The sequence below is a fragment of the Nesoenas mayeri genome, assembly GCF_963082525.1.
Source record: "Nesoenas mayeri genome assembly, chromosome: 8".
NCBI classification, from domain to species: domain Eukaryota; kingdom Metazoa; phylum Chordata; class Aves; order Columbiformes; family Columbidae; genus Nesoenas; species Nesoenas mayeri.
The window spans coordinates 31331855-31345942 of NC_137554.1; the positions used below are offsets into that span (position 1 = coordinate 31331855).

Here is a 14088-nt window from a genome sequence, read left to right on the forward strand (position 1 = left end):
ACTGAAATGATTTAGTTTAGTTCTGTGAATATAAGAATTATCCAGAGTTTTGCGTAGATGCAATAAGAGTGGGGTTTTTTCCAAGTGTTTCTTTTTGAAGCAGGATGAATCTTCTTGCCAAATGAATCTCAGTGTTACCATGCTGAAGAGTGGCATTGCTTTTGTGAGCTTCATTTTCTGGCTAGGTGGAACATAAGGGTAGTTTTTGGCCTTTGCATCATTAAGTTATGAAGCTTTTTGTGCATTATGGGTATTGTCTCTGGTATATGTCATGTTATAGAATATTGGTTGCAAATAGAAAATAAACATTGATGGCTAATGTGGGGTGTTTGATCCTGTCCTTTTCAGCACTTCGGTGAAGAAGGGAGACAGCTGAATGGCAGATGCTTTTTATTAGGAATGGTCTTATTTCACAGTAAAAAAACCCCAGCATCTAAAATATTTCTCTTCATTCTGACTCTGAATCAAAACTTGATTCTTTAGTGTTGTTACTGCAATTGCCATTCCCAGTCCAGGTGATGGAGCTCTGCAGGATATCTGGTCTCTGATCAAGCTCCGGAGGTAGAAATTACATGAAACGTTATTAAATATAGGTTGCAGTTCTGTAGGAGTCCATGCGAGTATCTGGAGAGCAGGATATGGAATGAGAAACTTAACAGTGATTGTGCATCCGATAAAACAACACAGACCTCAGCGCCTGCGTCTCTGTATGAGGATGTGCCGAATTACAGCCTTATGTTGCGATGTATTATTGTATTCCCTGTTTGGCTCGGTCTGTGGAGCAAGTATTGAGGCTGTGTTAAGCCTTTATTATTAAACTCTTATAACTCCTGTGGGACTGATGGTTTGTGGTTTCTCAGGACCACTTCCAAAGCAGCATGCAATCATTTTTTTAACTGATTTTTTTTTTCCTGGGGAAGTTGGTTTATTGCTCAAGTCTGGTTTTCTTTTTTCTTTTAAAAAATGTTATTGGTTCTTTGCTTTCCAATAGGATGAGACAAATATCTACAAATCCTTGCGGGGAGAATCTGTAAACAGCAAAAAAATTAGTGGCTTCTCAGAGGGATTTAGTGAAAAAAGTCTTAACTGAAATTCTCAGACTGCACTTAGGTAAACAGGCTACATACAGTTCTCAATTAAATGTAGATTATATTTGCTGTTCTCATTCTGTGTTGCCAGTGTTTGTTTCCAGTTCATATATTGCATTTTCATCAATGATGAAATCAAAACAAGGACAATATTTGCATTGGAAGCTGATCCATGTATTTGCTCTTACATGATTTCAGGAACTTGACCCAGTTGGGCTCTAAGAGCTGTTTACACATATCTCTCCAGTACTAATGCGTGTTATTAAGTGTTTATCCTATGATGTCCATATCTCTTTCTTGGAGCATGAAACTTAAGAAGTTTCCAACGTGGCATTATTTCTATCTCTTACAAACCTGCAGTTTGTTGGTCAGGATCATCCCTCCCTCATGAAAACCCACATACTCATTTCTTTTTCTAGTCAGAGACTAGAGTAGTGGAAAAGACATGGCAATCTGTAAGGAATAGCAATTAAATAGTTATCTGGTGTCCAGAATGCCTAGACCTAAGCTGCACAAAATATGCAGCAAGGTAATTTAAGCTGTGTGTGTTGGGGACAGAGGAGTGTGGTGTGGAGTTCTCCAGGCCGTGAGAAAGCTCATGGTTAACAAAATAAACAGGATTTGCCAGAGACGTAAATGGGGGACGCTGGAGTGGCAAGGGGGTGTGCATGCAAAGAGGAGAGACGAGGGGTCAGCAACATTTGGAGTGCATCCCTTGTGTAGAAATACAATCAGTCCCCGTACTCGTGTGACTTATCTGGACTGCGTAGTAACCGTGGTGTAAACGCAGCAACAAATGTGGCCAACTCAGATTTGCAGGATTTTTTCACCTTCACAACAGAACTGTGCAAATCCATTTGTGTTCCTCCAAAGGCAAGTTCAGCTCTGCGTCCAGTTTGGAGCTTTGCTGGGACAGGATCTGAGTTTGTTCCCAGAGCAGCATTGAGTCTCTTTGCACAGTTTGTCCTGGAGCTCCTGGTTCCTGAGCCCAATGGGGTCCTTGTCTGTGTCTGTATGAGGGGCTCACCTGGCAGAGGAGAGCCAAAAGAGCTGTGTTTGTGGGGGATGATGGGACAGATTCATGCGTTGGTCCAATTTTTGATGCTCTAGCTGGATGGTGGGTGGGCGGGGAAAATGACCCAGAACATCGGTCCCAATGCAGCTTTGACCCAGAGGTGACACAAAGTGACCCAAAGCAACTTCGCGGTCTGGCTGATGAGGTCTCAGCTGTTGTTATTCCTGGCGCCAAGTACCTTCTGTATGAGTATTTCTGCTATCTTTGCTGCTTCTGATGGATTGGGTCAGATCCAGAATTGCATCTGGATTTTGCTGTATCTTATTTTCTTCTTTAAACCGCTGTAGCAACTGAAAAAATTATTGTATTATAGCTAACATGAAAACAGATGTTGAAGGCTGGCATTGTGGTGTGTGCAGCCTTAAGCTGTGCATATTGGCAAGTTATTTGGCGTCAGATTTCATGATTTGGGCATAAAGGCTGCTCATCAGTTAAGAAGGCAGGAGGAAAACACATTTAAGCTACTTTATGGAAGTAGCTGAAAGACATGAACACTTCTTGGCACCTAAAGCAAGGAGGCGTGTAAGTGTGTATGTTTTACATTGAAACTTATTACGTTTTGAAAGTAGAGCCTTTGCAAATTGACTTTGAAAGATGGAGCGACTCAGGGGCTTGGGGAAGGCACTGGGCACAGACTGAGCAGCCACTTTGTCTCTGGAAATACAGTCTAGAAAGCCGGGAGGATTATAAACTGAGTGATGACTGGAAGAGATTTGAATCTAGAAGCAAAGAAACTTTTGTTCTTTTGCTTGTGGCAGCAGGACTCAGTATATTTGCAAATAAATCCAGCTTACCTCAAAGAAACACGTATCTCCATCAACTTCTGACAAAAATAACCTGTAGCTCTGAATCTGGCTGAATGAGGAGCTGTCTGGGTGGGAGGAAGGTGACAAATGGTTATCCTCTGAGCCTCTTTCAGCTTTATAGATTCTTCCCTTTTGACATGTTAATGCCAGAAATGAATGCAGTGTTTTAATAAAGGTCCGTGGCTTGTGAAATTACTTGTGAGGGCGGAGGGGGAATTGACCGTAATACGGGTTGTTCACAGTGAGTTTGATGTTAAAAGTGTGACGCTGATACTCACATGGACGGCTGCATTGGAAAAAGGAGCTCACGTGCTTACTCTGCTTGTAATGTTTTTGTTTATAGGAGGAAGATAGTGTTCTCAGTTAAGGGAATGAAACATTATACTATTTTTGTGGGCTGCAATAATGGTATTAATTAGGTGCTCGCAATGCATTTCAGCCATTCTTAGTGAAGTCCCAATATTTCACGCGGGGTGTTTGAATGCAAAATATATTGCAGGAAAATGAACAACATTTAAATTTGGCGTTAGCTATAAAGCAATACTTTATGTTGATAAAAATCTCAACAGTTTTTTATAAGTAGAACCCCACAGAGATACTTAAGAATTAATTGATGGCAGATGAATTTAACGCAGTTAAAATGAATTAAGCCTCTTGCTATTTAGAATAATATAAAGATGTCTGAATTTTATTCCCAAAAGAGGAAATAGAGTTGTTAAGTCCAGATGGATTTTTATTTTTATTGGAATAAGTTTTGCGACTAGTAATACCCTTCTTTTCTTTTTTTAATGTTACTACCATAGTATTGGATCTGTGACAGCACAGACCTGCTGCTTAAAAGTTGTTTTAAGTCCAGTTAAATGAACAGTTTTACTATGTTTATTTTGAAAATTAGCACTTTCTTACTGAATTTGTAAAAACTGGAAAATAAGCACAAGGATGATGTACAGTATAGAAGAGCCAAGGGCATGGTCCTGTGTGACGTTATTGTCAGTGTGTGTGACTGCAGCCTGCCCAAATGTAAGGGGGTGCGGTGGGACCTTCACCTCTTCTCCGCACACTCAGTCCAATGGTGCTTGGGCTTTGTGCCTTGCGCTAAGGGTTTGCACCAAGGCGGCTGATCACACCTGAGCCCAAGTTACTATCCTAGTTTCAGTTGGGATAGACTTAATTTTCTTCCTAGTAGCTGGTGTAATGCTGCATTGTGGATTTAGTATGAGAATAATGTTGATAACACACTGATGTTTTAGTTGTTGCTAAGCAGTCAAGGACTTTTCAGCTTCTCGTACCACCTTGTCAAGGAGACGATGGGGAGCACACAAACCTTTGGGAGGGGACACAGCTGGGACAGCTGACCTTGACCAAAGGGACACGGCTAGTGAAGGCACTTGAACATAAGACCTATGGGGAGAGGCTGAGGGAGCTGGGCTTGTTTAGTCTAGAGAAGAGGAGGCTCAGAGGTGAGCTCAGCACTCTATAACTACCTGAAGGGCAGTTCTAGCCAGGTGGGGATTGGTCTCTTCTCCCAGGCAATCAGCAATAGGACAAGGGGGCATGGGCTTCAACTCTGCCAGGGGAAATTTAGGCTGGATATTAGAAAGAAATTCTTTACAGAGAGAGTGGTCAGGCATTGGAATGGCTGTCCAGGGAGGTGACGGACTCGCCATCCCTGGAGGTTTTTAAATTCAGATTGGACATGGCACTTAGTGCCATGATCTAATAAATGGACTAGAGTTGGACCAAGGGTTGGACTCGATGATCTCTGAGGTCTTTTCCAGCCCAGTCGATTCTGTGATATTCCATACTATATGACATCATGCTCAGTATATAAAGCTGTGAGATGAAGAAGGAAGGGGGATGTTCAGAGTGATGGAGTTTGTCTTCCCAAATAACCATTACGCATGACAGAGCCCGGCATTCCTGAAGATGGCTGAACACCTGCTTGCCTGTGGGAAGCAGTGAATGAATCCCTTGTTTTGCTTTGCTTGCGTGTGTTGCATTTGCTTTACCTATTAAACTGTGTTTATCTCAACACACAAGTTTTCTTACTTCTACCCTTCCGATTCTCTCTCCCATCCCACTGGGGCGAGCAAGTTAGTGGCTGTGTGGGCCTTCAGTTGCCGGCTGGTGTTAAACCACGGTAGTTACAAAGACAACTTCAAGGGATTCGATCTGTTCATTTAGCTGAAGATGAAAGCCAGTTCAGCTATTGCTGTGTCAGTTTAAAGCTTCTCATTCCATAAAATTATTTATTCTATCATGATGGTTTGTTCTTTGCTGTGTTTTACCCATGGACAAGTTGTCTTTAATTTTTGGACTCAATCCTTCTCCGCTGGTGCTAGAGTAGGATTTGATAGACTTTCTCCTTCAGTTGGGATTGGAATCAAAAGGACGAGGCTTATGACCAGAATAGGTTTTGGTTTGTTTCAAGTAAGAATAAAGCTGGAAAAAAACCTCCACCATATTACATTTCCACTTGGAATAGAATATAAAATTATTACTGATAAATTTTGTGGGCAGGTTCTTGGCTGGGATAGTGGTATGTGAGAAATATGAATGACTAATAAAGTGATCCTGATCCATGGGGTGAACTAAGTGCATGCAGACAATAAGGGTTTCTATGTGGCCAAATGTCAAGTTGCATGTATAAAAATTAGGAACTGTAAACCACAATTGAAGCAAAGTGTACCCCATCGTATGAAACAATGACTGAAAGTATTGGGCATTAACTAGTGAGCAAGAGTTGTCATTGTGATCGTGGCTTAATAAACAGTGTCAGGGAAGAGCTAATCAGAACAGGTGAGTCTCCTAAGTGGGGACAAAATATTGATCATATATTTAATAAGAAAAAGCTCTCCAGTCTAGCAGTCAAAAGCATATTATGATTCAGTTTTGGTAAAGTTGCCCAAGCTTATAAGGCATAAAATGGAATTATTTTCAATAAATTGTGGCTACATTTTTGGGTAATGACACTGTGATTTGTTGCATACTCCAGCATTCTGCCTCTGCTAGATGCCTGTTGTTTTGTCTGCCTGGTGAAGAAGTTGTTCTGCTTCCTGGCAAAAGGGTGCATAAGGAGTTATTTAAGCAAAATAATGAGAAAATGTTACAGCAAGAAATGGTGCTAAGAAAAAGGGGAAAATGAACTTGTACTCTTGTGTTACAGATTCAGTGGTTCTTTCCTTTGACTCCGTTGGACATACAATAGGCTCAGGTACAACATTGCCTTCTTCTCTATCTCCCACCTCATGACAAGGCTCCTACTGAACTGGGCATGGTGGCCATGTTGGGAGGCAGGTCACTGAGGCAGACTTTTGTGGGAATCAGCCATCTATCCGAAGTGGGTAAATAGGTCCTTTCATAAGCGTAGTGGAATTATTAAGGGTCTTAGCGTGACACGAGGATTAACACATGGGACTCCTTCCATTACCCCCCAAGGCAGATGACCTGGGTATGTTATGTGCATTAGTGATATGCAGTTTGTGCTTCTTTTCTCGTGTGAAAGGCATTAAGATGATGTCACCCACCAGCTGAAGAAAAACTGTTCCATGCTACTAGGAGAGTTTCTCAGCTAAACAAACAGTTGAGTTATTTGGGGAAAGACATCAGGAATGCTTCCAGGAAGGAGAAGGCAAAAGAGTTGTAGCTAAACAAATAGGGCTGGAAACTTCTTTTTCTTTGGGCGGAGATTGACCAGTATTGTTGAACTCCAGGGCAAATCCTGCCCAATCTAATTTCCTTCGCAACCTGAGCACAACTTTCAATTAAACTGAACCAGAAATCAAAAGTTCTTTTGTGTTGGGGGCACTTCATGAAACCAGTAACTATCCATTTGGCTGTGTGTAATACACAAGTTGCAGCCAAGGCACATATAATGAGCACAATACTTGATGAAATTCAGTGTACAGTGTGTGTATAATGATATATGAAGTGCAAGGGAAAGGCTAAGAATTACTCTTAAAACCCCATAACACTTAAAAGATGGGGGTATTTAATGTCTTGCAGAAAAGAAAAAATAATCCCAGAGAAGGTTTTATATTTTATCTTGCTTAGTGGCCTTTCCTCTTAGGTTGATGGGGGGATGTGCTGCCTTCCAACATAGCACCTGTCTTGACCTGCACAGTTTGATAGAGAACCTGCTGCCTGACACTAACGGCAAAGCTTGGACACAGATTTCTGATGTACTAACCCCTGAGCTAGTGGTAGTAACTTGCTTTGTTTACAGCATCACAAACGCTTTCTGCTCTCCCTGCATCTTCTCTAAAACTTCTATCTGGAAATGGATCTCTTGTGGGTGTGTGGTTGGATGTGAGAGTATCTCTAGGGTGCAGAGTGGAGATGTTGTTGTGTTTATGGGGGGAAGAGACCCTCTATTAACTCCTTTCTACTAATTCATACCAGTCATAACTGAAGTGCATTGTTGCTTGCCTCCTTATGCATTGGATGATGGTTTCCTTAATCTGCAAAAGTAGAGGGGAAGTTACATAGGTTTGAGATATGAAATCAGTGAGTAAAATTCAGGGAAATATAGTTACAGCCAAGTATGTCTGAATCAGCATACCTACACTGGAGTTATGCTGGATTGATGTTGGTACAGCTGATACCAGAATTTGCCCTGGAGTGAAGTTTTTACTTATTACCTACTACTGATTTTCTTTTCCTGAAACTATTTTGGCTTCTAACTGTTGTGACAACAGCGAACCCTGTGGATAGCTTCCAGTCAGGGTACCTATGGAGTTAATCTTAAACATTGCGTTATGATATTACCAATAGGGTGGTAAACTTAGTTATGAAAAAGGATTCAGCTGCTCCATGTCTTTTGGAGTTCGGGGGGGTGGGAGATGAGCTAATGTCATCCAGCAGATTGTCTGGATCTGTTTTAAAAGCACTAGTCTTGCTTCTGCTTTTGTATTGCAACTCAAGCTTGGATTGGGTAGGAGTAGGGCAGTAAAATTTGATCTTGGGTAAACCCTTCCACAGCAACCGCATTAAATTTTTTCATTGAAGAAATATGAAGAAAACTCATATATTTGAGAAGGGAGGCTCAAGAGTGTCTAAGAGACCTGTATGTTTATTTAGCTTTCATATTTAGCACTTTGCCTTCACTGTGCTGCAAATGTTAACTTGCTCTGAACTGCTATGTGTAATAAGATGTCAAGATGTGTGGTATCTGTCCAACTGAGGGATAGCTTTCCTTGTTGAACAGGGAGGAGAGAGAGAAAAACTGTGGCTATTGTGCTTCCGCTGTCCATCCCATCTCACCTTGCTGCAGACCCAGGAAAAGACAGAGCCCAGAAAGAACCCACAGAAACAATGGCAGCTCCAGGCCCAGCCATTCCTAGTAGGTGATCTTTCAGGTTGGGGTAAGAAGGGACTAAAGTTACATGCTTTGAAACATAAAAATATGTATACCTTCTTTTTTTATTAGTCACAATTAAACAACTGTGAATAATAGTCTCCCTGCTAAGGTTTCATGCTGCTTAAAACTAGTACTCGTTGACTTATATTTGCACATTAAACAGCTTCTTCTAAGTGCTCTTTTGAAATTGTTAATCATGCCATGTGAAGGGCAATGTCTTGTTGCAGCTTTTGTATTTTATTTGAATTGACTGTCCTTATCTTAGTTTTCCCCTTAATTCTTGGTCCCACATGCAAATCTCAGGCTTAAAGGGAGGCTGGAAATCTGTCCTTCTGTATCTCAGATTAATGACACTCTATAGATTATTCTGGATAAACTTTCTGAACTGTGTGTTCAGAAGGTCATCTGGCTATGGAGCCTTCGAATACTGCTTCATGGGAGATTATTAGCCTAGAGGAATCACAGAATGTCAGGGATTGGAAGGGACCTGGAAAGCTCATCCAGTGCAATCCCTCCATGGAGCAGGAACACCCAGATGAGGTTACACAGGAAGGTGTCCAGGCGGGTTGGAATGTCTGCAGAGAAGGAGACTCCACAACCCCCCTGGGCAGCCTGGGCCAGGCTCTACCACCCTCACCAGGAACAAGTTTCTTCTCAAATTTAAGTGGAACCTTTTGTGTTCCAGTTTGTACCCATTGCCCCTTGTCCTACCATTGTTTGTCACCGAGAAGAGCCTGGCTCCATCCTCCTGACACTCACACCTTATGTATTTATAAACGTTAATGAGGTCACCCCTCAGTGTCCTCTTGTCCAGCTCCAGAGCCCCAGCTCCCTCAGCCTTTCCTCACACGGGAGATGCTCCACTCCCTTCAGCATCTTTGTTGCCCTGCGCTGGACTCTCTCCAGCAGTTCCCTGTCCTGCTGGAACTGAGGGGCCACAACTGGACACAAGATTCCAGGTGTGGTCTCACCAGGGCAGAGTAGACGACCTGAGAATCAAACGTGCTTGGAGTAAAACTGAACTGTGTGAGGTTCACGCTGTGGTCTGGCCATCACAAGTCCACATATTTTTGTGATTCTCTTCACAGCTGCCCCTTTCCTTGAAAGACAGGGTGTATGCAGCAAAGATAAATGTTTGACGTCTAGGCCAGTGTTTCAGCTGAAAACTTTTCAGAGAGGAGGGTGTCAAGCTCTGAGCTTGGGAAACATTGAGCAGGACACAGGGTGTTTGAAGAGAACTGGATTTAACTTGTTTGCCCTACACAGCTAATAGTACTCTTTTTTTTCTTTTCCTATTTGTTTTGTTTGACTTCGTTGCTAGCAAATCAAACACTGGACCTTCAAAGTCTGATTTATACCCCTGCTATTTTTGTTCAGGACTTTTCCTGCCTCCTGTGTCTGAGAGCAAGCAAGTTAAATTTTCCTTCTCTAAGCCTCGTTAAGATAGGAGTGCATTGAATGTGCAACTTTCCCATCTGCTAATGTATTTGCTAGAAATATTGAGGTTCTAAATACCTTATGGCTGCAGGCTTGCACTGTTGTTAGACATGTTTTATTGCAGTGCTGGCCACTGGTTTTATAGCAGTTGTTCTCATTGCAGGTTTAAAATGCAAGAGTTCTAACATCCCTTCTCAAACAACCAAGTATTATCTAGGTCTTGCTCAAATTGTTTGAATATTTTAAATTTGTTGTTGCTCTCTTCTTTTCAATTTAACTCTTAATCTTTATCAAAAGTTTGGCTTGACTTATGCAAAGAAAATGGAGCTTTTAAAATTTGGTTTAGAGTAGCATATCTGCTGCAGCTTATGTGCTGGTGAAAGCCCATGTGCAAGACCATGTTTCCAGATGCTGAGTTCATTACGATAGTGGGGTAGTCATCTGAGAGTTTAAATCCATGCTTATTTAGGAGTTTACTGTTAGTAATTCCTCATGCTGAAGTCCTTAAGCATCTTGTGAGAAGCTGTGAGAACTGTGTGTTTCCTTCAGCTGCTGAAGATGCTCAAATGACCATTTGTAAAGGAGGAGGACCCTGTGTCTGTCCTTCTAAATACAACTCCAGAGTGAATTTGGTGACTACTCTCCTATGTTTTGGATGGAGAGCAGTATGGATAGAGGTCATGTATAGGAATGGAAATCATCAGGTATCAAATTGGTAGAAAAGTGACAGATTCCTAGTGTGAGAGAAAAACATTGGTGACGTGCAGAAGATCTTTGGCTGTTCTTTGGCTTTCTTGATGAGAATCTGGTAGTATAGGTGGCTACAATCACAAACTCTGGTCTTTTCCAGATTCATAGGTTAGTGGTAATTAATTCGGATATTAGATTAATGAATAGGATTTGTGAGGCTCTGGTAGGTGTGCTTGGTTTGAGGGAAACAATTTTAATTTACGTGCGGAGCTGATGTGGTTCTAATGTGTTGGATTTTTGTGTTGGATTTTGTTTCCCCAAAATTGCTTTTCTGACTGTCTGTTTTAACTCTCCATGGTAGTGATGGGAAAGGAGATATGGCCTTATTGTGCTGCATTTTTCTACTTTCCTGTGAAGTAGAGAATAAATGTGAAAGATGTTGGGGTTTTTTTCTGCTGGTTTTAGTGGTTTCATTCTGCAAAAATGCTTTTCCCTTTTCATTTATGATTAATGAAGTTCTACTTCATTCTTTATTTCTTTGAGCTGTAGACTGTGGGAGCTGCTTGAATCTTTGCCAATGACTGTCATGTATCGGTTGCATAGTCTTTATGTGACTTTGCCAGCAAGTTCAGTATCATCATCTATCTTCTTATTAACGCTCTATTCCTCCAATTTAAATACAGCTGTGAATGGGTTGAGGTGCAAATGCCAAGTAGTGGCTTAAAGAATACCTCAAAATAAAATCATGGGATTTTTGTCTATCATGTGGCATCTCTCTGCATCTAAGTCACTAAAAGCCAGTATAGATTACTGGCTTGTTAATATTGTTCTTGACTTTTATTAGGAAATACGATACAATTTTTAAAATAAAGAATATGTCGGAAGATTCAGTAGGGCAACATTAACTCCATTAGCCAAGTAGTAGTAAATGAAACAACTGTTTATTTAGCAAAGGTTGCAGTCTGGCTTTAAACAGATGACTCCCTGGGAAAAGAAAAAGGGCATGTGCAGTTCATAGGACATTTTTAATCTTCCCATTGGAGTCTTTCATAAATACAGTTTAAAGCAGTTTGTTGCTTTTCTACCCTTATAGGTTGCTATAGTTTTATTAGGAAAAAAAAAAATGTGTAGAGTTCTATGGTCTATGTTAAGGTAATCAGAGCCTTTCAAAATGTAATATGCTGGAATGACCTCTTTTTTGGTTTACTATACCTATTTTGGAGGTATGACAAGCAGGCAAAAGAGCTTCCTGATGGATGACCCACCCAGCACTATCAGCAAGTGATTGCTTATTTGTTCTTTCTGTGCCTGGGGGATGAGTAATGGAGCTGCAGGTCTAAGAAGGAGACCCCTCTGGTGCATTGCTTTCCTCAGGCTGTAAAGCTGGGCCAGATGTCTTGGGAGGCCCCAACCAGGAATTGCAGGGAGGAAAAAACCCCCTTGAAGGTACAGAGCTGGAAATTACTTCCTTTTGCTGCTAAATCTGAAACAATAAGTAGGATCCTCATGATTTTAGGTGTCACCAGGGCATGCAGGGGTTTGTGGCTGGAGGCAAATTTCCCCCTTCCCCGCTTTGAACTCGCAAGTTGTGCTGACAGTGCTTGGTGTATCTTTTTCCACCCAATACAGCTGTTTTCATCAGGTGCGGTGTCTGGAAAACGAGCATTGAGCTTGGTGCAACAAGATTGATGCCTTTACATCAGTTTGCGCAATCTAGGAACATTTTTGATAGAAGTGAAACTCCAAGTTTTGCTTCCGGTGTTGAGAATTGCTCTGTGCTTCACCTTTTTCTTTTTGTTTGTTTGTTTTTCTGCTTCGAATACTGCCCAATTTTAACTATTTTGGCTGAAATATTCTAGGGGGAAGGGAAGGGAAGGAGGACCATATTTCAAATTTATGATGTTTTCTTAAAAATTTAAGTTGTTCAGTCCTATCTGAAGAAACCTACCTCGTAAGCATTGTACCTGCAGTTACCAAAGTGTTCTCTGTACTTCTTGCTTTGGCCCTCATTCTCCACACCAGGCACGCCAGGTAGAAGCAGCAGTATTGTCAAGGAGGTTTGCTGCCCAAAAAAATAAGTAGTAAACCTAAACGAGGCTACATTAGAAGTTATTAAAGAATCATTTATTTTACACATTGTCAAAGTGTCAAATGGGCAGATGGTTCTATGCCAACATAGGCTGGTGAGGCTTCTAGCACTGGGCTACAAGGGTTAAGCAGTTATCTCTGCAAATGTCAGTTCTACTCCTTCTGTGTAGTTTTACAGAGCAAGGAAAGGCACTAAGGGCTGGGCTTTATCTTGCCTGTACACTCAGTGTTCTCCCTGGTGTTACCTGGATAACCTGGTGAAAAAGGCCGTTAAACTTGTAAATGGGGATGAGCAAGAAACTGGAACATATAGTTTAGGAGATGGGCATGTAGTCTGTGTGGGGACAGGACTACTGAGCTTAGGTGGTCTCAGCTCTACCCCTGCTGAACTTGGCTTTACAGTCTTACTATTTTTTTGCAGTTATTTAAATAGCCTCAGAAAAGAATGCTTTCATCAGTGAGTTTCATCACTGGAGAGGTTAAAGTTGAAAATCCTAATGAAAGGATGCAACATGAAGCCCTGGTTTGTCCAGTACTTTCATTGTTGCTCAATAATCCTGAGCGGTATTTTTGTAACCCTGGAAGAAAACCTTTCTTTTGTCCTTTTCAGTTGATCCATTACATATGACTTTTTTTCATTAGCTCGCTCTTGTCTCTTGAGCTCTAGCAGAATCGCTGCTAGCATCAGCTGAACTTTTGCAACTGTCCATATGTGTTTTCTTAGCCTATGGAGAATGTGAGGTGTTTGACCTTTTCCGTTGCAGGATAAGTCATTTTACCTGCCCTTTGCCAGAGATGTGGAACCTGCATGTGGACAGTGACCAACGCTTAGCTCAGTTGCAGACTCAGTTCCATAGAGACCAAGCTGCACTGGCCAAGGTGAAATGTATCAGGACTTATGTGTCTACCCATTTCTTTGACAAACACAAACATTTTGAATAAAATAACTGAAATTGAATGCTCTGCTTTTCCTCCTGTACTTGCAATTACCAGTTAAACACCGAAGCAGAGCTGCATATAGCCTCTTTTAAAAGTTTAAATTAATTTTCTGTTTCTGTGGGCAAAGTTATTTGTACTGTGCTTCTAAGTAGCTGAACGCTAAAGGAATATTACTCATCTCATCAGTTAAATCGTTTACGAGTAGTTTGGAAGGATAAAACCAGTGAGCCAAGTTAATTCCTGGATTGTTATTTCTGATTAGTAGCATAAGGGGAAAATTTTACACATTCGCTTGTATATGGCTATATTGGCTACAGATGCAAAATGCAGTTTGAAAACGTGATAGGTTTTGTACAGTGTGCTTTATGGCTTTTTGGGTGGTCTGTATGGAGTTTAAAGGCATTAGACAATGCATTTCTCGCTTGCTGCCTGGATGCTGAATTTCTATTGGATACTTGGGAGAAATTTCCATGCTAATGCCAGCATCGAATTTGGCACAGGATTTGCATCGTTTATAGAAATTGCTATGCTTGGCTGTACTTCTGTTCATATAATCCTAATTACGTGCTTTATTATGAAATCGTTGTCAGTTATTAGATTCTTATT

At 41.2% G+C, this 14088-nt stretch overlaps 1 protein-coding gene across 1 annotated transcript in view; it reads left to right on the forward strand.

Moving 5' to 3' along the window:
* ST3GAL3 (ST3 beta-galactoside alpha-2,3-sialyltransferase 3) overlaps nucleotides 1–14088 on the forward strand; it is a gene marked incomplete at its 3' end in the record, with an annotated part of 185172 nt that overhangs the window by 37471 nt on the left and 133613 nt on the right. Inside the window, exon 3 of the mRNA XM_080348404.1 lies at nucleotides 6136–6183. Coding sequence (XP_080204530.1) covers nucleotides 6136–6183 — 48 coding nt within the window. The remainder of the gene's footprint in view (nucleotides 1–6135; nucleotides 6184–14088) is intronic.